Genomic DNA, 24103 nt, shown 5'->3' with positions numbered 1-24103 from the left:
TATGAAAGAACATTTCATTAGAGCAGTTTTCTCATGGCCTAGCTATAGTATACTTTGTTGCATATTACAGGAACTTGATAATTCCGGTGTTAGTCATGTCCTTCTAGAAAATACATTCTCTATTCAAAATTCTAAATGCTGTTAGGAAAATCTATCATGTAATGTAGTTAAAATGGAGTTAGTACAAAAATTCAATACAGGATCAATAAAGGTTTTTAATAATTCTACATCAGTCCCCCCTATGAAATGTTGGATTCTAAAAAAAAGAAACTTTATTTGTTAATACCAGAAGACGTGTTAGCCCAAAGGCACAGAAACCCAGTGACCGCTAGCTAGGTGTTATTGCAAAGTGCAATTCTGTCCCTTCCTGTCCCTAACAGGCTGCAGCACATCCGTCAATACGGTCAGGAAATCTCTTCACTCTGTTGGTGGCCCGCGGTGGCTAGTCCACCACTTCTCCACACGGCAGTCAGTTCCATAGAGACGGACGCTGTCCCTAAGCTGGTTCCCTACCTAGAACTCTTGCACTTTATCAGTAAAAGGGATAGTTTGCAGCGGTATACAGGGTGAGTTGAGATCTTGGAAATCTTGGTCATCAACTGTCAGATGTGCAAAAGTTGGTGCCGCTTGGTCTACAGTCTTCTGTAGGAATTTTCTCAGACAGGGGAGGACACAACAAACGAGAAGAGCAAAAATAAAAAGAGAAATTAGTATTGCCATACCAATATGCATTAAAGCTTTTTGCCATCCTGTCATCCAACCAAACCATCTTTCCCAGGGATCTTTTATCCCAGAATTCCTTTTTAACTCTTCAGAGAGCTCATTTAATTTCTCTATGGCCAAGGTGACTTTACCATTAGGACCTGTGTTTTCTGGGATGTAAGTACAACAGGTCATGGTGTCGGGCAATATTTTACATACACCCCCTTTTTCAGCTAGAATCATGTCTAAGGCCATTCTATTCTGGAAGGACATTTGAGATGTAGCCTGCAGCTGTTCGGCTAAACCCTGGAGGGCATCTCTGGTGTAGTTAACAAAGCGTTGTTGGTTGTAATAAATGTAATTTATCCAATTTAAATTCTTGTTTGCAGTAACTATGGTAAAAAGCGATTCAAACCCTGCAGCAACTTCATCTCTTGCTTTAAATTCATTGGGCACCCCCTTAGGCACCCCAATGGCATCAATGTAAATGTGGGGGTCAAAACTGCCCTTTACTGGGGCTTCACGTTTAACCTTGGCTGGTGTGTGTATGGACTCATGTATGTCAGGGTGTGTGTCAGAGATAATATGTATGGGCATGATGGCTTTAGCCAGAGTACACTCCCCCCACCATTCCTTGTCCATCCTGGATCTTAGCTGTAAATCCCCACACAACCAGTAAATATCCCCTAATGACCTAGTATGGAATTGTAACAGGTACATAGGGACAGTTCTGTAAGTGGCACAATACCCTTTAGAGAAGTTACCCAAGAACTTACCAAATCCATCATAATTGGCATAACAGGTGTAGTTTCCCTTGTAAACTGTAACACCATCTGGGGGTTTGACATCCTTGGTTAGGAGAGGGTATTCTACTGTCCATGCTTTGCAGAGGGACCTATTAAAGTTGTAGTGGTAGGCAAAAAGACTTAAAACACATTCTTCTATATCTACTGGTAAAGTCAAAGGTACGGTGCCGAGGTGAGGCCGGGCACCACCACACACATAGCATGCGGTTCTGTTATGTTTGTTGGCATTATATTTCATCCATTCTAACCATAAATTAACATCATTAAAACCTGTTTCAGCGGCCATAGTATCTTCAAAGGTGGGGTTAGCAATGGCCATCATGTCTTTAAAGGACTGGATGTGTGGTTTTAATGGATTTGAGACCATGTGGGTGGCCCCTTGCCACTCTGGAGAGTGGCACATATCTTTTAGGTAGAAGTGCCCTAATTTGTTATAGGAACCTTTCTTCCAATACATTCCCATTACATACTGATCTGCATCCGTTGGACTGGGATGCTCAATATTTAGGATTAATTTCATGGGTATACCTCCTCCAGGTTTCCTTAGAGTCATTCTTTGGAGAAGGGATCTACCGTGATCATCTACCTTAGATAAAGCACTTTTGGGTTTGTAACCCCAGGCAGGCCCAGCATTCCATCCTGCAGCCCCCCAATGGTTACAGTTATGCCCCCATTGTTTGTCAACTACACAAACATAGGGGTCCTTTACATGAGGGATATCTCTATAGATATTTTGAATTTGTGACGTAGGGAATGGGCAGTCTACAATGTCACAGTAATCAAAAGTGTATGTAGCCACATGGGTACATGAAGAATTGTACCAGAAGGTATACCCACTGGCATCTTTGGTAATGGCTACTTGTTGGGCCTTGATTAGGCTAATTAAGGAGATGATGTACCAGAGGTACATGGTTGTGCGGTATCTGCTTCCTCTGGGGCAGGAGTCTTCTTGCAATGGGAAGCGTGGATCCAATGTGGCCTGCCGGCCAACTTGACGGAGGTTGAAGTGATCAGGAGGACTTGGAATGGTCCGTCAAATCTTGGTTCCAGAGTGTGTTTCCGCACAAATCTTTTGACCAGAACCCAATCTCCGGGAAGCAGGTTGTGGGTACCCGTATCAAATTCGGGATCTGGAATTGAAGTGAAAACCTGGGCATGTATTTTGTTCAAGGCACTTGCAAGTTCAGTTACATAATCTACTAAAACATCAGTTTGAAGCTGTAACTGTTGAGGGTAATAACAACCTAGTCTGGGTGCAGTCCCAAATAGAATCTCATATGGGGATAGTGAGTGCTTCCCTCTAGGTGTGTGCCTAACGCTGAATAAAGCTATTGACAAGCTTTCTGGCCAGGGCATCTTTGTTTCTTGTGACATTTTTAACATTCTGGCTTTTAGGGTGCCATTCATGCGTTCCACTTTGCCACTACTTTGTGGGTGGTAAGGGGTGTGAAAGGCTAGGGTCACTCCCAGAGCAGTCCAAATTTATTTAGTCACTGTTGCTGTAAAGGCTGGGCCCTGGTCACTTTCAATGACTTCTGGAAGTCCAAATCTACATACAATATCTGCAAGTAGACGTTTTGCTGTTGTCTTGGCAGTGATATTGGCTACTGGGTAGGCTTCGGGCCAGCCTGAAAACATGTCCACTATTACTAGTGCATATTCATGAGGCCCACTCTTGGGCATTTGTATGTGGTCAATCTGAATTCTCTGGAATGGGTACATAGGCTTAGCCAGGTGTTTCAAGGGCACTTTGGTTGGTTTTCCTGGGTTGCATTTTGCGCAAATGGCACAGGCCCTACAGAAGCTGTTGATCAATGTTGTGATTCCAGGTGCTTCGTAATACTTCTGTATGAGGGCAGCCATTAAGTCTTTTGACAGATGTGCAGGTCCATGTGCCCATTGGACAACTGCTGGATATAAATTCTTAGTAAGGCAGAATCTAAAGTTGTTGTAGTATACTCCATCCTTTAGGACTGCTCCTTTCTTCTTCCATTTCTGTATTTCTTCGGGGGCAGTTGTAGCTTGCTGTTCCCGTAAGATTCTTAAGTCAGTAGGAAGAGTCTGCAAGGTAAAAATAGGAATTTCTTCGCGTCCGGACACTTCTTCATCCACTTCCTGCAATTTTCTTGCCGCTTGCTTAGCAGCCTGGTCAGCTAAGTGGTTGCCCTTTGCTTCATCTGTATCCAATTTCCCATGTGCCTTTACTTTCAAAATGGCCACTTCTTCCGGGAGTAGGAGGGCATCCATTAGTTCCTTGATTGCAGAACTGTGTTTGACTGGCGTACCGGCAGTGGTAAGAAATCCTCTTGTTTTCCAAATTAGTCCGAAGTCATGTGCCACACCCAGAGCGTATCTTGAATCTGTGTAGATGTTGGCACGTTTTCCTTCGGAGATCATGCATGCTGAAGTCAGGGCTTGCAATTCAGCTTCTTGTGCAGACATTGTTGGTGGTAAAGATGATGACTTGATAACTTCATCTGTTGTGGTTACGGCATATCCTGTGTGGTATTTTCCTTCTTCATCAGCATACCTTGAACCGTCCACAAACAGAGTGAGGTCAGGATCTGCTAATGGATCTTCATGTACAGTTGGTAGATGTATTGTCTCCATTTTCATCTGTTCAAAACAGTCATGAGGTGTCTCTGGGTCATAGTCATTCACTATGACCAGATCTTGAAATTCATTTTCCAGGAAGTGGCGTGGCCATGCTTCAAGATGGTCAGTTGCTGGGTATTTGACAATGCCATTTTCCTGTAGCTGTGATTCATTCATGGTGGCCCATAATTTTGCCATGGGCCCAAGATCATTCCATGATCTTGTTTTCAACTTGGTGACAGGGACATGTGGAATGGCAGTGTCCCAATGACGATACAAGTATTTGAGTTCTGAAGGTAGTTGAATCAAGACCATGCTGTTGCCTTCAGTGTCACAGTAGAAGTCTTGTGCAGTGAGTTTCACCTCCACCCGATGATAGAGCTCATCTTCATAGCAAGGTTCAGGAGTGATGTTTGGTTTGTACCACATGGTACAGAAGGCATATCCTGCTCCCTCGCAGAGAGGTGTTTGTCCATCATGAAAGGATAAATCAGGATGCATTCTCTTGATGGTACCAGTAAGAAGGTAGATGTAGGTTTCATCCATGATAAACCCATAGTGGATACCTCCCTCAGGTAGTGGGAGAAGAGTGGACGGATTGAGAACTTGACATCTTTGTATGGTGATGTTGTCAGGTAATAGGAGGTGACATTGTAGGCGTAGGTGTCTTGCAGGAGACACATGCTTGAGTTGTACTTGGTTGATGATGGCAGAAATGTCATGAGGGGCCAAGACAACTAGAGGGTGGCCAAGGACCAGGTCCGCAGTTCTTTCAATTAGTTCTCTTGCTGCAAAAACGGCCCGAAGGCAAGAGGGGGTCCCTCTGGCCACAATATCCAGCTGGCAGGAGAAAAATCCAATAGGCCTTTGACGGCCTCTTAATTCATTTGTTTGAGTAAGGACTCCTGTAGCGTGGCCTTGTCTTTCAGAGACAAACAACTTGAAGGGTTTGGTATAGTCTGGTAGGCCTAGAGCAGGAGCAGATGCAATGGCACGTTTTAGTGTACAGAAGTTGTCTTGTGCTTCATTGGTCAGGCAGAATGGGTCTGACTTGAGGGCATCATAGAGTGGTTGCATGAGCAGAGAGGCTTCTGGGATCCATGCTCGGCAGTAGGAAATGAGGCCTAAGAAGGCATGTAGAGATTTTGAAGTCCTTGGAGGTGGAATATCCAGTACTGCTCTAACTCGGTCACGAGTGAGATGTCTGGTACCCTGGGATAGACAATGGCCAAGGAAGATGACAGTAGGTTGACAGAATTGAAGCTTGAGAAGTGAAGCTTTGCATCCTTGGTCTGCTAAATAGCAAAGGAGACTAATTGAACATTCTTCTCTTGTGGGTATGTCATCTCCACAGAGCAGCAAATCATCCACATATTGGAGTAGGACAACTTTTGGATGGTCTGATTGCCATGGATCAAGGATAGAGCACATGGCCTTTGCAAATTGACTTGGAGAGTTTTGTGCCCCTTGGGGCATGACAGTCCATGTATACTGTTGCTTTTCATGTGTGAAGGCGAACAGGTATTGACAAATTGGATCCAGGGGTACACTGAAGAAGGCATTGGCCAGATCAATGACTGTGAAGTATTTTGCAGAAGGTGGGACCCCAGAGAGCAGAGTGTGTGGGTTTGGTACAATAGGGGTGTCTAGGACTGTTGCTTCATTCACTGCACGGAGATACTGGACCATTCTATACTTCTCTGGTTCACCTTTTGGAGTCTTTTTCTTCACAGGAAACAATGGGGTGTTGCATTTTGATTCACATTTCACGAGAGCACCCTTCTCCAAGAGTGCTTTGATTTGAATTGAGATCGCTGCAGCTTGAGCTGGTTTTAAAGGGTATTGTGGTTTCTTTGGTAGCTTTGCTCCTGGAATGAGTTTTACCACCACAGGTGGAACTTTTAGGTGACCTATGTCCTCTGGGCCTGAGGACCACAGTTTTGCAGGTACTTGTGTCTTTAGTGAATCCGGGAAATTGGACCTCAGTTCCTTTGCATCCTCATGGGGATTTTCTAAATGGAGCATCAGAGGCAGGGAGCACAAGGCTGAGGTGTCTGGCACAGATAGAGGGGTAGATAGCTCTACCTGTCCATCTGGAGTGAAGATGATAGAGGCCTGCAGGCGTGAGAGGACATCAGCGCCTAACAGGTTAATGGGGCATGTGGAGGATACCACAAAACGAGCAAGCAAGCTAGGGTAGTTGCCAACTCGTAATGGAGTTGTTAAAGGACTGTGTCTTGGTAGGCCATCCACTCCTACACAAGAGACATCAATATTTGACAGAAATGATGGGTCTGGCAGATCTTGTTCTCGTAGAACACTTCAGGCTGCACCTGTGTCAACAAGAAATGTAGTAGGTTTTACTTCAATGGGTAGAGTCACAGTGGCAAGTGGCCCCCCCTTATCCCCTGAAGACACTGCCATGACAGGGGTTGATGACACAGGCTTGCCAATTTCCTAATCATCAGGTTCCTCAATTATTGGAACTGTCTTAGGGGTCTTGGGGACATGTGGAGCCTTTGTCATTTTCTTGGGCTCTGGGCATTCACCTCTGAAATGTCCTTTAGCACCACAATTGAAGCAATGTCCATCCTCGGGTTTGGTGCCTTTTGGAACAGGTCCGGGGTGGGACACCATGAGAGGAGCTGAATTGGGCCTTCTAGGAGTCTGGGCAGATTCCAGACCTCTAGCAACTAAGAGTAAGGTATCTAGAGGGACTACCTTATATTCAGGGCGTGCAGCAATGATTCCCTTGCGTATGGAGTCTTTGACACCTTGGACAAATGAACCAGACAGCATTTGAGAATGGATCTTGTCAGTGAGATCAAATCCCAAATCTGTAAACAGTTGAAACAGTCTTGCATGAAACTTTTCCACTGATTCTCCTTTTTCCTGTACAATATCAGTAAGGCCAGCAGCCTGATCTGCAAGTTTGTCCTTAGCCCATTCCTTTAGCTGGTTGCAGAATGCTACTCCAGAGGGGTAATCAATGTCACTTATTAGCAAATCTGTGCTGAGGTGGCGGGCAATGCTGGGCCAGTATGCATCTCCGGCTTTGATAGCACAAATGCTTAGTAAATCTCGCCATGCGGCGGAGTAAGTCTTTTGAATTTGAACTATTCCTCGGTAAAAAAGCATAGGTTGCTTTTCTGGGTCAGGGAGTGATTTCATCAGAGCACTAGCCTGAGTAGGATTAAAAGCAACGTATTTAGGAGGGGCCTGATCCCCCCGGCCCGTATGTCCGAAGGGATCATCGAGGGAACGGCGAGGCGGAGGCCCTGTGGCATCCTGTGAGCCCTGGTATCCATGAGAGCCGGTCTCCTCATACTCATCTTCGTCTGTAACCAGGACCCCTCTGGATAGTGGGGCGACTTGAGGTGTCAGAACCGGGGGAAATGCGGGAATCCCGGATGCTGGGGTGGCCAGTGGATTATGAGCTTGGGATAGGTAGTCACCGGGAAGTACCGGCATTAGGGGTGCTGGATAACTGGGGGCCGCCATATTGGAGGCGTGAAAGGAAGCTGCGTTAGGGTTAAGGGAGGTAGTGGCGGCCATGTTGGATGTGGGCACATCCGGGGTAGACTGTGCCGGACTGGGCATGACCGGGGTCTGGGGAGTGGCTTGGGAAAGGAAGTAGGCTTGGTTTGGATAGGGCAGGGCCATATGGTAAGGGAAGGGGTATGGCCAGGCCATCTGGGCAGGGGCTGAGGTGGAACCTGGGGAGGGCGGGTTAGTTGGGCAGGGATTAGGGAAGGAGGTGGGACATCCGGGGTACGGAAATGAAGCTGAAGGGGTGGGAACTTGGGCTGTGGGAGGAATAGGCAGGAGAGAGGACGGAGAGAGATTAGCAGAGGCGGGTGTAGTAGGAGGAGTCGGAGTGGGTGTAGTGGGATTGACAGTAGCGGGTGAGGAGGGGTTAGGGAACTGGGTGGATGCAAGTGGGAGGGTAGGATAATGAACGGAGAGAGAGCGTAGGGAAGGAATGACGGATGAAATGGTTGGATTAGACAGAGAAGGTAGTGTAGGGATGGATGAGGATGATGGGAATGATAGGGATGATGGGGGGGAAAATAAAGATCCATCAGAATTCAGGACCGGACAAACAGGGGAAATGACGGGATGGGTGATGGGAGGATTGGGAGTGGGGAACATGGTCAGCTGGCTGTCACTCATTGCTGACTGAACCTTGGGGATGGACATCCCCTGGGCGCCATTTTGGGGCGCTGGCTGAGGGAATGCCCCAGCAACATAATTATTATGATATACATACAATTTTACACCTTTGTGATCTATTTCTTCCTCAACCCAACCTTCCTGCTGAATAGCTCTTGCTACTCTATACCAGGCTTCTGCAGTACGTAGCAAATCATTATCTGTAAGCTTGCCTTTCTTCTCTGTCAGTAATCTACGCCAGCTTTCTGGCTGCAATCTACCACATGAAGGCACAGCAATTTTACACACTTTAGCAATCTTTTCAACTCCCTTAACCATCTCTTCACCCTCTCTATCTTCAACTAGATCACACGCTAGCCAGCCCTTACCGGGCTTTCCCAATCCCTGTCCCATTCCCCCTATAAAAGGCGTCCCAGATATAGAGGAAGGAAAATGAAACAGAGTGTCTACAATGCTCGACTGCCACTTGGAAGGGTGGGTCCCCCCAAGTGCGTCTTCCCAAAACGTAGACTAGTCACTAATTCCGCCTACCCGAGGTAGCCACGGATTGGAGCGAGGTGAGAAGTGTGTGACCAATCACTTCTCTCACAAGAGAAATAGGAGTGGAAAGTGGAAATAACACAGGAAGTAGAGTAAAGGGTAAAAGTAAAGTGAAAGTAGAGACAGACACAGGAGTTTGAATGACTCCTATTAAAACAACAATTCAATTGAAATACAGTGCATGCATCACAGTTCAAATAAATTCAACAGTAATCCCTTTCCTTTACTCATGTGACCGGAGCCACCTCCCTCAACCTCGTAGTGTCCCCGCTCGGAGAACGACTTTCGTAAGTCTCACTACCAGCGGCCACAGGAAACGGCAACCATCTCCGACCCGAATCCTGTATAGCCTCCCTTGTTACAGCGGTCCACTAAGTGTGGCCACCACTATCCCTCACTCCCGTAGTGCCCCAACGGACCCACCCGTAAGTCTCACTACCACTTGGTGCTGGAGACAGCAATGCCTGCTTGAATCCACCCGCCACAAATAAAATTGGAATGCCACCAGCCTCAGCGCTCGAAGCTGGAGGGTACCACCTCTCTGCAAGCAGAGTTATGTGCACAATGAGGCTAGCTAGGCTATCAAAGTGACACCATGGGGAATCCCCAGGAAGCAATGAGTCTACACCCTTCCACAGATTCCCCCCTCCTCTTTTTCCTTACTGCTGCAGCTACCCAGCACCTAAAAGAGGTAAACAGGCAAAGAAGACCCCCAGGAAAACTTCCAGAGGTCCACCCCCCTTTTTCCCTACAGCCACAGCCACGTGGCTCCTAAAAGGAGTAAACAGGCAACAGAGGACCCCCAGGCAAACTACCACAGGTCCACCCCCCTTTATCCCAAAAGGGGTACACAGACAAACACTCCACCCGGGCACTTAAACTAGGGACAGACCAATACAAACACACCCAGGCAACAGATAGACTAAATGCAGGTAAACAAGTGGGTAACAACAATAAGGCACCGGGCAAGATATTACCTGTCTTTGATGTCCTCCCGGTAGCAGTCACAGACACTGGGACGGGTCAATCAAAGGGGCTGGAACATACCGGCTAGGCTCTGCAGTAGTCACTACCGTGTATTCAGAGGTGATCAGTCTCCTTTCCTTCCCCAGGATTCCTCCGTCCAACAGCGTCTTCCTTAGGACGGCTTACCGGCCAGAGGCCATAGCCCGGTGCCCCACGTATGGGCACCAAATTGATATAGATTATTTTAAATAAACAAATATGTTTAAATGTCTATCTGTTCCTGTCCAAATCTGAGATGATTAAATTGCGTATACGCAGAAGTAAATTCACACTGACACACGGAGTTCAGGTTAAAAGCACTCGAGAAAATGTAATGGCATCTGGTTAAAAAGCGGGCTCGCAGACCCTTATAAGAGCGAAATTACATCATCGTTGAATATCAAGATAACAACAAATAAACATCATTAATTGGATTAGGTGTTAAGTGGTTATGTCAATGTCCACCCATCAATATTATTAATTGGCTCAAGTACTAAGTGGCTAACTAGGTGTCCTCCCACCGGGAGGTGGCGTCATTCTGGACACGGGTGTGGACAGATGGCTCAAGCGCCATCTTACCCAGCACGAGGTTTACTCGGTGGGAAGGGGGGCTTGGGCGTCATTTTGGGTAGTTAGTGATGTCAGACTCTGGGTCAGGTTCAGGGTCTTTTTTATGAAAGAACATTTCATTAGAGCAGTTTTCTCATGGCCTAGCTATAGTATACTTTGTTGCATATTACAGGAACTTGATAATTCCGGTGTTAGTCATGTCCTTCTAGAAAATACATTCTCTATTCAAAATTCTAAATGCTGTTAGGAAAATCTATCATGTAATGTAGTTAAAATGGAGTTAGTACAAAAATTCAATACAGGATCAATAAAGGTTTTTAATAATTCTACATTATATATATATATATATATATATATATATATATGTGTGTGTGTGTGTGTGTAACTTGATTCTAAGTGTATTTTAATACTAATATATGTAATTATATTAACATTAAAATACATTACGTAAGCCGTTACATATATATAAGATGTATATATAATATTTCCTCTACTTCTCAGAATTACCTCTACCTTACATACCTGTTCCTTGCGCTCTCCTAAAGGGCAGTACTCTACTCTCTCCTCCAGCTCTGCTTCACTCCCACCCATAGGCATGCGCAGCCTGTTGCATTAGGGTGTGCACCCTAAAGCACAAACACACACGCCGCGTGTATATGTATTTTTATATACACATACATACATACACACACACACACACACACACACACACACACACACACACATATATATACACACACAAATATACGTAGGTGCAGTGTGTGTGTGATTGTGAGCGGTGCAGCGTGTAAGGGGTGCAGTGTGTGTGTGATTGCGAGGGGTACAGTGTATGTAATTGTAAGGGGTACAGTTTGTGTGATTGTGAGGGGTGCTCTGTGTGGGCGACAGGGGTTAGGAGGGTGGAGGGGCAGCGACAGGGGTTCAGGGGTAGAGGGACAGGAGGTAGGTGGGTGGTGGGGCAGTGACAGGAGGTTGCGGGAGTAGACGGTTAGTGACAGGGGTTAGGGGTAGAGGGGGAGTAACTGGTTAGGGGAATAGAGGGGTAGTGACAGGGGTTAGGGGGATAGAGGGGTAGTGACAGGGGGTGGGGGAGTGGAAGGGCAGTGACAGGGGGTGGGGGAGTGGAAGGGCAGTAACAGGAGTTAAGGGGGGTGGAGAGGCAGTGACATGGGTTAGGGAGGTAGAGGGGCAGTGACAGGGGTTAGGGGGTAGAGGGGTAGTGACAGGGGAGAGAGGGGTAGTGACAGGAGTTAGGGTGGTAGAGGGGCAGTGACAGGGGTTAGGGGAGGTAGTGACAGGAGTTAGGGGGGTAGAGGGGCAGTGACAGGGGTTGGGGGGGTGGAGAGGCAGTGACAGGGGTTAGGGGGGTAGTGACAGGGGTTAGGGGGGTAGTGACAGGGGTTAGGGGGGTAGTGACAGGGGTTAGGGGGTTAGAGGGGTAGTGACAGGGGTTAGAGGGGTAGTGACAGGGGTTAGAGGGGTAGTGACAGGGGTTAGAGGGGTAGTGACAGGGGTTAGGGGGGTAGTGACAGGGGTTAGGGGGGTAGTGACAAGGGTTAGAGGGGTAGTGACAGGGGTTAGGGGGGGTATGGAGGCAGAGGCAGGGTTGGGGGGCAGTGAGTGACAGGGGACAGAGCGGGGTTTAAATACCTGCCCTGGTGGTCCAGTGGGCGCCCTCTCTCTTCAGTCTGCAGCTCCGCCGGGAGTGAGCTGCAGACAACATGGTGAGTCTCGCGATCTCCAGGCAGAGCATTGCCGCGGCAACGCTCTGACAGGCTGGAGATTGCAAGACACCTCAGTCTGCAGCTCACTCCCGGCGGAGCTGCAGACTGTGGCTGGATCTCCATCAGGGCAGACGGACAGGAGGGGCCTCTCACCTGGCGGCATTGTGGGCAAGCCGCCGGGCCCCCTCCTGTGTCGGGTCCTCCGTCATAGACCGAGGACTCGACATGTCAGTCTGCCCAGAGGTATTGCAGCACGGAGGTGTGATTAGGGTGTGCCCAGGCACACCCGGCACACCCCGTGCGCGCGCCTATGCTCCCACCTTATTTGATTGATATTTCCTGTCCTAATGTGTTTTATACCCCACATCCTATAGACTGTAAGCTCGTTTGAACAGGGTCCTCTACAACCAATTGTTCCTGTAAGTTTTCTTGTAATTGCCCTATTTATAGTTATATACCCCACTCATAATATTGTAAAGCGCTACGGAATCTGTTGGCGCTATATATATGGCGATAATAATAATGATAATAATGTCTATTATTACAATGCGGCTGTATCCTGGCTGTTTGCCCAGAATGCTATAATAACATTATTTCAATTAAACCAGTATCTGTATACATTTTGATTAGATTCATGACTGTTACTAAAGTAACAGCAGTGGCAATATCCCATATATCCAGTTACTTACAGGCAGCAATAGGCACCCTCCAGCCTCTGTAAACTAGAAATCTGTAGATGACATGCATAGGCTCCACGGTGAGGTGAGTATGTTCCACGGTGAGCTCCATGGTGAAGTGAGTATGTTCCATGGTGAAGTGAGTATGTTCCACGGTGAGCTCCACGGTGAGGTGAGCAGGCTCCACGGTGAGGTGAGCAGGTTCTACGGTGAGCTCCACGGTGAGGTGAGCAGGCTCCACGGTGAGGTGATCAGGTTCCACTGCCTATCCCTGCTTCATGTTTCATGATCGGGTAATAGCAGAGAAAAGATTGGAGCTAAGTTACGTAATAAACTCTACACCAAAAATACAGAGGGAAACTCTTGGGAAAACCGAAATCAAAAGAGAAAAAAAATAAAAAATCTACTGTAAAAAATAAATAAATGTTAAAGCGTAACTATTTATATTTAGATCCACAGTGTAAATACAGTACCGATGAGAACCCGATGTATAATGTTACATATTCTTGCCTTCAGAAAGGGCTCTTATTGATCTGGGGTCATTTTGTGGCAGATTCTCTTGGATCTATGTCTGTGTATGTAGTTCTCCCAGTATCTGTGGTTTATTATTCGTTGTTTACTGTGGATTTTAGAGTTTAAGGATACATATCATGCGTTATGTTTTAGCATTTTCCTGCCCAGTTTTTTTTTTTTTTTCCCCTTTGATTCGTTTTCCGACAGAAAGATGGGAGTGATAGATCGAAAGGTAAATTCAGGGTTATGATTTACTTTATAGGTGAGGCTACCTCCCACCTTTCCCTGGGTAGCAAAGTGCCACCCCAGGTACCTCTAAGCAATGGTGCCACTTTAAGTGCCAGACTGATAACCTTTTGTGCTTGTCGAGATGGCGTTTGAAGATTACCAGGATTTCTGTCTGCTGTATGACGCCTCTCTCTGAGGTTACATTATTAGATCTGATCCTTTGTGAGTTATTTTAGGCCTCACTGCTGAAGTCTCAGATCCTTTTAGTGTCTCAGTAACAGCTTTATTTTTCCCCACTCCAAGCAATATGTCTCCTTTTACTGCTCCCTCCCTAGGGAATCCTGTTTATTGTCTGTGTTCGTCCCTTGCATGAATCTGAGCTAAAACAAAATGAGCAGCCGAACATCCAGCTGTGCATAATGCTCCATTCATTCACATCGGGGTAAAAAACTATTGTGATGCTCTGTTACAACAGCCGCAAAATCTTACCGTAACAGCTGCTAAATCTTACCGTAACAGCCGATGTTATTTACTGTAAAAGCCGGTAAATATTATCATAACAACCTGTGACTTTTACCGCAACAGTTCGTAAATCTTACCGTAACAGCCGCTAAATCTTACCGTAACAGCCGGTGTTATTTACCGTAACAGCCGCTAAATCTCACCGTAACAGCCGGTGTTATTTACCGTAACAGCCGCTAAATCTCACCGTAACAGCCGGTGTTATTTACCGTAACAGCCGCTAAATCTCACCGTAACAGCCGGTGTTATTTACCGTAACAGCCGCTAAATCTCACCGTAACAGCCGGTGTTATTTACCGTAACAGCCGCTAAATCTTACCGTAACAGCTGCTAAATCTTACCGTAACAGCCGATGTTATTTACTGTAAAAGCCGGTAAATATTATCATAACAACCTGTGACATTTACCGCAACAGTTCGTAAATCTTACCGTAACAGACGCTAAATCTTACCGTAACAGACGGTGTTATTTACCGTAACAGCCGCTAAATCTCACCGTAACAGCCGCTAAATATTACCGTAACAGACGATGTTATTTACTGTAACAGCCGGTTAATATTCTCATAACAACCTGTGACATTTACAGCAACAGTTGGTAAATCTTACCGTAACAGACGCTAAATCTTACCGTAACAGCCGGTGTTTTTTACTGTAACAGCCGGTAAATATTATCATAACAACCTGTGACATTTACTGCAACAGTTGATAAATCTTACCGTAACAGCCGGTGTTATATACTGTAACAGCTGGTAAATATTACTGTAAAGACCGCTAAATCTTGCTGTCACAACCTGTATCACTTACCGTAACAGCCGGTGTTAAAATGCTGTAACAGCTAGTAAGTATTAACATAACAACCTGTGGCATATCCTGTAACAGCCGGTGTTAAAATGCTGTAACAGCTGGTAAGTATTAACATAACCTGTGACATATACTGTAACAGCCGGTAAATCTTACCGTAGCAGCCAGTATCATTTACCGTAACGGCTGGTAAATCTTACTGTAACAGCCGGTTAATATTACCATAGCAGCTGGTAAATCTTACCGTAGCAGCTGGTGTCATTTGGATTAAGGGAAGTAACTGAAGGGATTAAGGGAAGTAACTGATTAAGGGATTAAGGGAAGTAACTGAAGGGGTTTTAACCCCTTCAGCCCAGCGGGAGGGGGGGGGACCCTGAGGGTGAGGGTCCCCCAGGGATGATATAGTGTCAGGAAAACAAGTTTGTGGATCCTTTAATGTTAACATTGCAAATAAATCACCTGGAAATTAGCAATATTGAATCTTTTGTAAAGTTTATTAAATTGAGGAATTAGTCAGTATAACTAACCATTGTTCCAATTTGCTATTTTAGAAATTATATATAATTTTTTTTTCGTTTTTATTTTTTTCATTTCATAATATTAAATGATTTGAAAACCGTATCCAAAAATATTAAATTAAGGCGTTTAAGAGCTGTTGTAACTAATCCAGCCTTTAAAACGAACCCATAACTTTGATTAACTTCCTATAAAGATGGTGTTCTGTCTGTTTATGTGGGATAACACCTTTTAACGTTCACATTGGTCTGCAGAATTAAAACTACAGAATCTATTTAAACAGCTCCTCTTGCCAGATTTGATTGTTGTCCAATATATGGTAGCATATTACAAATCGAGCAATAATTGATGGTCTTGTGTCTTCTCTTGCAGGTATTCATTGTTCTCTGTCTAGATTTCAACCTTGAGACGGTCATGTGGATACTTGTGCTAGTCCTGGGCCTTACCGCTGCCTTGTTTTCCATCTTGGATGTCTGGTACTTCCTCCGCGCCTTCCTTGCCATTCTGAGAGCCCGTCTCCAGCCTGTGGTGAAGGACCTACTGAAGGAACATACCTTCTCAAGCCTTGTCCTGCCCCATGACCTTGATTTCCTGCTTCATATGAACAATTCCCGCTACCTGAGGGAGGCTGACTTTGCCCGTTTATCTTTCTTCACACGCAGTGGACTCTTCGGGGCCATACATTCCCTCGGGGCCGGAATGGTCATGGCGGCATGCACTGCCCGCTACCGCCGCTCACTCCGCTTGCTGGAGACCTTTGAGATACGCTCGCGTCTGCTTTGCTGGGATGACAAGGCTTTCTACGTGGAACAGCGATTTGTGGCTCCAAAGGATGGCTTTGTGTGCGCCGTTCTGCTGAGCAGACAACACATCATAGGAAACTCGCCTGACAAGGTGGTACAGTCTATGTGCAAGAGGAAGGTGAGATTTACAGTTCTGTTATAATCCAGTAATCGAGTTTGATTGAATGTGTTTGAATTTAATGACCGAGTAATACTAGTACTCAAGTGTTCCTTTAATGTTCTTATAACGAGTAATATCTACTTCAAAACAAGAAAAGGTGTCACCCCAGTTGTGGCAGCAACAGACTTACACACCATTTTCATATAGTAGTTATGAAAGGGACTCTTCCCTCGAAACAACTTCATCTCAATCAGTCCCTGGGCACCGTCTTACCTTAAGGTGCCAAACAGTTTGCAAACGGTGTTGCATGTTTTCATCAGAAGCGTTTGTAAATAGTGACTGATTTATTTAATGTATTTGGGAAGTGGAGTGTCTCTTTAACACCTAAAGGGCTCCCTATGTTCTCGTACACGTTCCCCTTTTTTGTTATAAAGCGTGTCTTTTGTTCAGTCGACATTCAGAGAGGTGGCGATTCAAACGTTGCGAGCTCTGTATAAAAACTTTTAATGCTCTGAAAAGCGTTCTAAAGTACTAAACGTGGGGCAGTCACATCCCTTTGGTTACTCTGTCTCTTATACATCTTTTCACCAGTTTTCAGAACACAGTTTTTATACATAACCCCCAATCTTTCTGCTTCTCTTCCTCCAATGCAATGTGTGCCAGGACTGAACTGGATTAAGAGGTCAAGTGCTATATCTTTAACGTATAAAAAAACAGGAGCTCATGGGGAAATAAGTGAAAGGATCATGAGCGACCCCTAAAGCAATTCGGCGTCCCTATTGTTCCAGCTCTTAATAATTATTTCATTATAAACCTGACTGCCTGGAGGGCTTCCTGATTCACTCGTTCAAGCAGAAAGGGAAGCATTAATTAGTCTAGTGCTTGGTACGAGAAGTATTCTATTGGTAATTGATGCATTAGATTGATGCATTCACAGCAGTAGCCATGCATGCGCCAGTTTTGTCCAGACAGGAAGTGAGACTGTTGTTGCTGACAGTCTCCTGGGGGGTGGAGAAGAGCAGTGTTGAGAGAGGACTTGCTGCTGGAGAAAGAGTGAGTAAATCTTCATTTTAGTACTGGGGGTTGGAGCCTGCTATTGATAGCAATAAAGGGAACCTCCAAATGTTAATACCAGATATCTGTTAATGTTGGGGTGTTCCTTTTAATATGAATCGTAAGTGGTTTTCATTAATTTGCTGAACTGGCCTAACTTGTTTTGCAGCTGATCAGCTGAGATGAGGATGTGTTTGTTTTCTAGACAGTCCAAGAACCTTCTAAAGATAACTTTGATAGAACAAACAAAAGTTAATTCTGAAAAGTATTGGTTTCTTAGTCATTAGTAGAGGCAAATGTGATAAAAAAAAAAAATATATATATATATCTCTGTTTCTAGGTGGAATCACCAGAGTTTCCTGAAGAAGTCCTGCACTGGATCAAATATAATGATACCAGCAGTCAAAAGCTGAGAGCAGAGAGTGGGGCGTCCAACAACACCAAAGATCAGTAACGGAGCCTCACTCCAAAAGTACTCACGAACCTCTCTTATACTGCACCCAATGCTCCTGCATACAACAATGCAGCTAGTGTAGGATTGTAACCCAGGCTTAAATGTGTTTGTTATTTGCTCCAGATCTGTATGATAAGATGACGTCTTAGGAAGCTGTTTCATTCCTTTAAAAAGGCAAAGTTAAAATGTTTATTGCGTTTGTTTGTTTGTTTTTTTGTTAGGGAAAGCATCTTCTATAACTAGAGGCACAATATGAATGAACATACCATAGCAGTGTTTTCTTAAAATAAATGTTTAGGATGCACAATGAATACTTGACATGCACTGATATAGCACAACACAATAACAATCTTTTATTTTAACGTTCTGAGTTGTCCTTTAGGGACGCACCCTGTCCGTCAGAGAGGCAGCTAATGCAGTTCTTAAAGGGAATTAATATATATTAACTTATATAATGTTATTTACAAGAGATGGATAGATGGCCAAGGAATTTAACAGGAGCACACATTCCGCTGCTGCTTTACTTGTCCAACATTTAAGACCAAAGAAAATACAGCACAGTTCCTCTGGATTTAACGATATTCAGGATAAACACCTTTAATTGGATCTTACTCAAAGCCATAAGTGGTGGTGTAAGTCCACTTCAGGCAACATCACTGGGCCATTATTAGCCAGCCTGGAACAAGAGTTAGGTTAGGGGCTCGTTAATGTGAATTCTGTGCATATTGGAAATCTAATGCCAGCACACACATCAGGCATCCCACCATCACCCTTCTCAGTGCCAACAATGCCCTCCCCTCACCCCATCCTTCCCCTATATCCTTCTACCACCAGCGAGGGAGAGTGACATCGATTTAGGAGGATTGGGCTGAGGGAAGAACTTGGAGGAACTTAGGAGGATTGGGCCTCAGAACTGGAATGTAGGTCATTTTTTGTATTCGTTTTTTTTTTTTTTAAGGTTTCGATAGGGGACCAGGATAAGAAGGGTTATTTTAATCAAAAACTGTTGTTGTTTTTTTTTTTTGTTTTTTTTTTTTTTATTAACCCTTTAAAGTAATACTTCCATTGGAGGCATGTGGAAATAGACCTTTCATTTGTCACATTAAACGAAATCTTTCAGCCACTGTAAGATGCCTTGTTTACAATTCAGAAATCATACACCTTGTCATATAATGGTAGGTAAGGATCAGGAAAGAATATGCCCAACCATAGAGCGTTACTCCGAGCATTCCACTAAGCAGGAACAGAGAATGCAGAATTCAAACTGCTTGGTGATACCGTATGCCCAATGTGCCCTTACTTAGAATATATATATTTTAATAAATAATATAAAATTACACTTTTTATTTTTTTATTCGGAAAGAAAAATAAAATTGCCGAACAGATTTAAAAAAAAAAAAAACAGATGTAGGCAATTTTAATGTGTGAAATGAATTGTATTCACAGAAGTGGCACAATTTGGCCACTCATGCATTAAAATGACAGTCCAATCACCAAAACCTGTTAATCTGTATGAAGTGCTTTTGGTGCATAGACCCCTTCACTTTTCTTGGAAAATGTAATATGCGGTTTCTGAGAAGCCGAAATATTTATATTTGTTTGAAAACACGCTGCACGTGGCTAATGTTTGGATTCACTGCTTCTCTATGAGAAGCATTGAATTGGTGAATAGTGGCAATCGCCACGCATGCGCCATAGGTCCACAATACTTCTCTATCGATACTTCTCATTGGATTGGACCAGTGATCATCAGGATTGATCATCACTCCATAGAGAGAAGACAATCTCAGCCGTAGATTACAAGTAATTTAATTGCCTTCAGCACTTCTTAACAAGAAGGTTCAAAATCTAAATAAAAAAAGGAACAAGTATAACATAAACATTTTATATTTTAATAATGTTAGTGTTCCTTTAATTTCTGCCCATATTCCCATTCGCCCTTCACAACTGTGAGAAAAATGTACAAGCAGACAGAAATTAGTCTGATTTTATGTTTTTTAGTTCAAAACAATCCATTTTGTAACACCGTTGCAAACCAACTAACTCCTAAAGATAAATGCAACAAAGCAATGCAATATCTGGGTTTTAGGATGTTTGTGAATGTGTGTGGTAGGCACTGAGTGTAATTATTACACGTGTTTATACTTGAGCTGTAAATGTTTACCGCGACAAGTAGTGCTTCACAGGTTAGTATAAAACACATGCTTACCTCTGCAACACCTCTTTGTTCAAGGTAAAATTATCGCCCTAGGCTTGTCCGGGCAACTGTACTGATAAAACAAAACAAAAAAATGACTATTGCACCTTTAAAAAAGCTTAATATGTTATTGTATCCCAAATTTCCCAACAGATGTTATTAACGGCAGTTTTCAGCTTTTACAATATCCCTAGCGTCACAGGTGTTGGGAACCAAATGCCAGCCCACCAAAGCATCCGACGACATGATTGTGGGGAGTCACATCTCTTGTCACATGCTAAACAGTCGTTAAAGATTTGTGAATTAAATGATCTGTTGATGAACGGTGAGCTTAGGTGTATAAAGCATCAAGAATTCTGGAAATCATTAATTAATAACCATGGCCATTGAACTCCTGCTTGCAAAACATGATTATAAAACAAGTGCACTAGTACATTTCCTTCAAGTGACCCTTTTCTTAAAGGGACTCGGTAGACAACTAAAATATTTTATCTTGCCGCAGTGCTTTCTGTGTGAGGAGAATGTCCTCTTTTTCTTATTTTACAAAAAGTTAAAATTTAAATGGAAATTGGAACTAAACTCTGGGTAATCGCTGCCTCTTGAGTTTAGTTCCACTGAGCTAACTAAACCAGGAAGTAACAGGACTGGGTGTTGGACTGACAGCCAGGTGGGTGTAACCAGGTTCATTTATAAAATGCCAATTTTTACTGAAATCTGTACTTTTTGTAAAATGCAGAAAAGAGGACGCACTCTTCACACATAACCATTTCAGCAATCTTCCGTGCTTTAGGGGTTTGGAGTGTCCCATGAAGTCAGTAACCCTGGGGTACAGATTGGATGTGTGTTTCAGCGTCACGTTGACATTGTCATGCAAAGTTTTCCTAATTCCAGATTTCTTTGAAGACAGACCGCTTTGCAGAGTTAGAAGCAGCTGTGAATTGATACGAATTTTCAATAGGGCTGAGGTGGTTATTGGACGTTTAATAAATATCCACAAGAACATTTTTCCTAATTCTAAGAAAACGTACACCTTCCAAAAATGAAGGTTGAAAGAAAAGTGCTGTTCAATAAATGTTATTTGTAGTGACTTCACAACAGAATGGCAAAGGTTTAAGACAAGATGTTTTTGATTTGGATTTAAAGGAACACTATAGGGTCCAGAACACAACCATGTATTCTTGACCCTATAGTGTTAAACCCACCATTTAGGTGGCTTGCCCCCAACTTACCCACATTTAAAAGCAATACAAACCTTAGTTCCAGCGCCACACAGGTCTGCCGGCACTGGCCCCGCCCCTTTGGTGGCATCATCAGCATTGCTGATTTTTAGCCAATCCAATGCTTTCCCATGGGGGAAGCATTGGATTTGGCTAAAATTGTCAAGGGGCGGAGCCAACACAGTTTTGGCCCACCAGCACCTCCTCATAGAGATGCATTGAATCAATGAACCTCTATGAAGAAAATTCAGCGTCCCCATGCAGAGCGTGGAGATGCTGAATGGCAGTGCTGCTTACAATGCTGCACTGCCCCAGGAAGCACCTCCAGTGGCTATCTGAGGAGTGGCCACTTGGAGGTGTCCCTAGGAGCAATGTAAACATTGCCTTTTCCCTGAAAAGGCAGTGTTTGCATGAAAATGCCTGAAGGCAATGATTATACTCACCAGAACAACTACAGTAAGCTGTCACTTTAAATAAATGCACCTAGAGTCACTATTAGATTAATTTTAGCTTGGATTTTGTAATGTGATTTTCTGTTCAATGAACCCCTAGGCACAGCTATACGCACAGGCACAGCTTTACGCTAAATTGTTAACACTGAGACGTTGGAAGAGCCGTGTGACTAGATCTGAGTGAGATATTATATTGAACATCAGGTAGATTTGCCTAAATTATGCTATTAGGATTTCTATTCACTACAGGTCCATGTTTATTGAATTACCCTTGGGATAGCAACTGAAGTGTGAATCGTAGTGAATTCAAAGGGAATTTCACCTCTAGGTATAAATAGCAGAAGTGGAAACATAACTGGCTCGGAATACATTTGTACAGCGCTACAGAATCACATTGTACAGCGCTACAGAATCACATTGTACAGCGCTACAGAATCACATTGTACAGCGCTACAGAATCACATTGTACAGCGCTACAGAATCACATTGTACAGCGCTATATAAATAATAATATTAATCCAGTTTGACTGCTGTGGATTTTCTGCCTGTTCACACTTTTGTGATTGATCCTTTCTGTGACCAAAATAGGGAGAATATTTTTGTGCAATGTACCGTGAATAATCCCTGTAATACGGAGTTATCTTTCACAAGTGGCGTAGAATGCAGTTAATTCAGCATTTTATCTTGGTGTTTAGATAACATAATGTAAACTTTGTACCAGCAAACCTGAGACACCTCTGGCCTACTGTAGCAAGTCTAGAAACGGGTTGGAAGTTTTAAACCATGTGTTTTTCTTCTATCCCTATGTAAATGTGTTTGTACCTGGTGATATGTTATTCAATGATGGTTCTCACATCAATCCCAGGGCTGCAAATAGTCCAGATGTTATTTATTGCCTTGTTTGGTTAGTACTGGGCAAATCGGATACCTTGGACCATTAGTGGCCTTTTGAAGGCTAGTTTAAAAAAGATTGCATTTATCCATAGCTTCTAAATGACCCAGATCTAGTGGGACAGTCCTGATTTGGAACTCCTGTCCTGCATTCACAGGTTTGGTTTATTTCCCGTGCCTGTGATATTCATTTTTGTTAATATTGCTCTTTCCCTGAATATGCACGTAGAAATGAATGGCCAGGTCTGTGGTAGCCATCAAGGGGCATGAACTGTTCTTGGTAGTGAAGAAAGTTAGCATAGCCTTTTAACTCTCAAACATCTTTCTCACCATTACCTCTCCACCTCATGGCTACAGCCTAGGAGTAATGGGCCCACAGTAAAATCAAAAGGGCAAAAATATTACGCAGTGTGTTCATCATTTTGGTAACTTGAAAGGAATTTGGGATACCTAATATTAATGGTAAAACTAATTGCTCAGCTTTTCTGAATATTTTGGAGTAATTAATTAATAAACCAACAATAACAATGTTTGGCAGAGTTTAACAAACAGAATGGTTTCGGTGTAAGGATGAAGACTATTTTTTGTGATGTTTAGTATTGGCAGCCAGCGCTCTGTCCTTCAGAGAATCTTTTTCCTAATCATTTAATGTTTTTGCTGATGATGATAAACTAGTTGTATATGATTTTTCTGATTTCATTTTTCATATGATCTATTCTATTCTATTCTATAAAACAACCCTACACTCAGTCTTAATTTATTTAAAAAACAGCCTCAGTTAAAAGTCAATCTGCGATGGTCATCTAGCTGTACTGTACAATCTTGAAGTGAATTGTTTACATGAAAGATAGGCGATATATTGATTAGAAAGTAATATAAGACTATTGCTTCATTGTTCAATGGCATATGATGTGTTCCCGTTTATTGTTTGTGTTATTTATTAAAAGGCCTTTATCTTCCTTGGTGTCATGTGTCATCATTTAAATGTGATTATTCTTCCGTGTTGTTGACCAAAAGGTAAACCTCCTGCTATTATAGATCTATGTTTCCCATGTTTTGCTTTCCCGGAAATCTGAAGAAAACTATCCCAGCACTGCCATTTTTTTCTGACCTGCTCATGAAGAGATATATTACAAAGGTCATCTATTTAAACTTGAGCAAAAGAGATTTCACCTAGAACAGAAAACGTGGGTTATCACAGTAAGAACAACAAACATGTGGCAATGCTACTCAGACATTATATTGTGTCAATGGTTGTCTTTATAATGAACTGAGTGCTCGCTTAGCACAGTTTTATATACAAGGCTATAATAAATAATTTGGACAAGGAGAAATCTGAGTCTGGAGTAGAGGGGGATAGTTTTATGATTTTTAAAACAGACGTGGTTATCTTTTCATTCTTTTTGATGTGCAATGGAATTGGGGATGTTTGTATTCACCATGGCACTTGATAGGACCATTTTTGAATTCATTATGTGTTAAATGCAATAGATTTTATAGAATGAATACAGGGTATAGGAGGGAATGTTTTTATGGTCGCAAAACCCTACAGCCACGAGGAAACG

The 24103-nt window shown here is 43.5% G+C and overlaps 1 protein-coding gene across 3 annotated transcripts in view; it reads left to right on the top strand.

Annotated features, from left to right (window-relative positions):
• The window catches only part of THEM6 (thioesterase superfamily member 6), a 32957-nt gene extending 14602 nt beyond the window's left edge, over positions 1–18355 (top strand). For 2 of the 3 annotated variants that reach the window (XM_063450990.1, XM_063450991.1), the window contains exons 2-3: positions 15744–16292; positions 17668–18355. In XM_063450990.1, the coding sequence (XP_063307060.1) occupies positions 15786–16292; positions 17668–17781 (621 nt within the window). In that variant the 5' untranslated portion in view covers positions 15744–15785 and the 3' untranslated portion in view covers positions 17782–18355. Of the gene's footprint in view, positions 1–13824; positions 13976–15743; positions 16293–17667 lie in introns of those variants that run through there. The other variant, XM_063450992.1, reaches the window with a different exon arrangement.
• The last annotated feature ends 5748 nt before the right edge of the window (positions 18356–24103 follow it).

This window comes from Pelobates fuscus, chromosome 4, assembly GCF_036172605.1.
Source record: "Pelobates fuscus isolate aPelFus1 chromosome 4, aPelFus1.pri, whole genome shotgun sequence".
Classification (NCBI taxonomy): domain Eukaryota; kingdom Metazoa; phylum Chordata; class Amphibia; order Anura; family Pelobatidae; genus Pelobates; species Pelobates fuscus.
The sequence above is the reverse complement of the archived record's forward strand: the minus strand, read 5'-3'. Positions and strand labels throughout refer to the sequence as shown.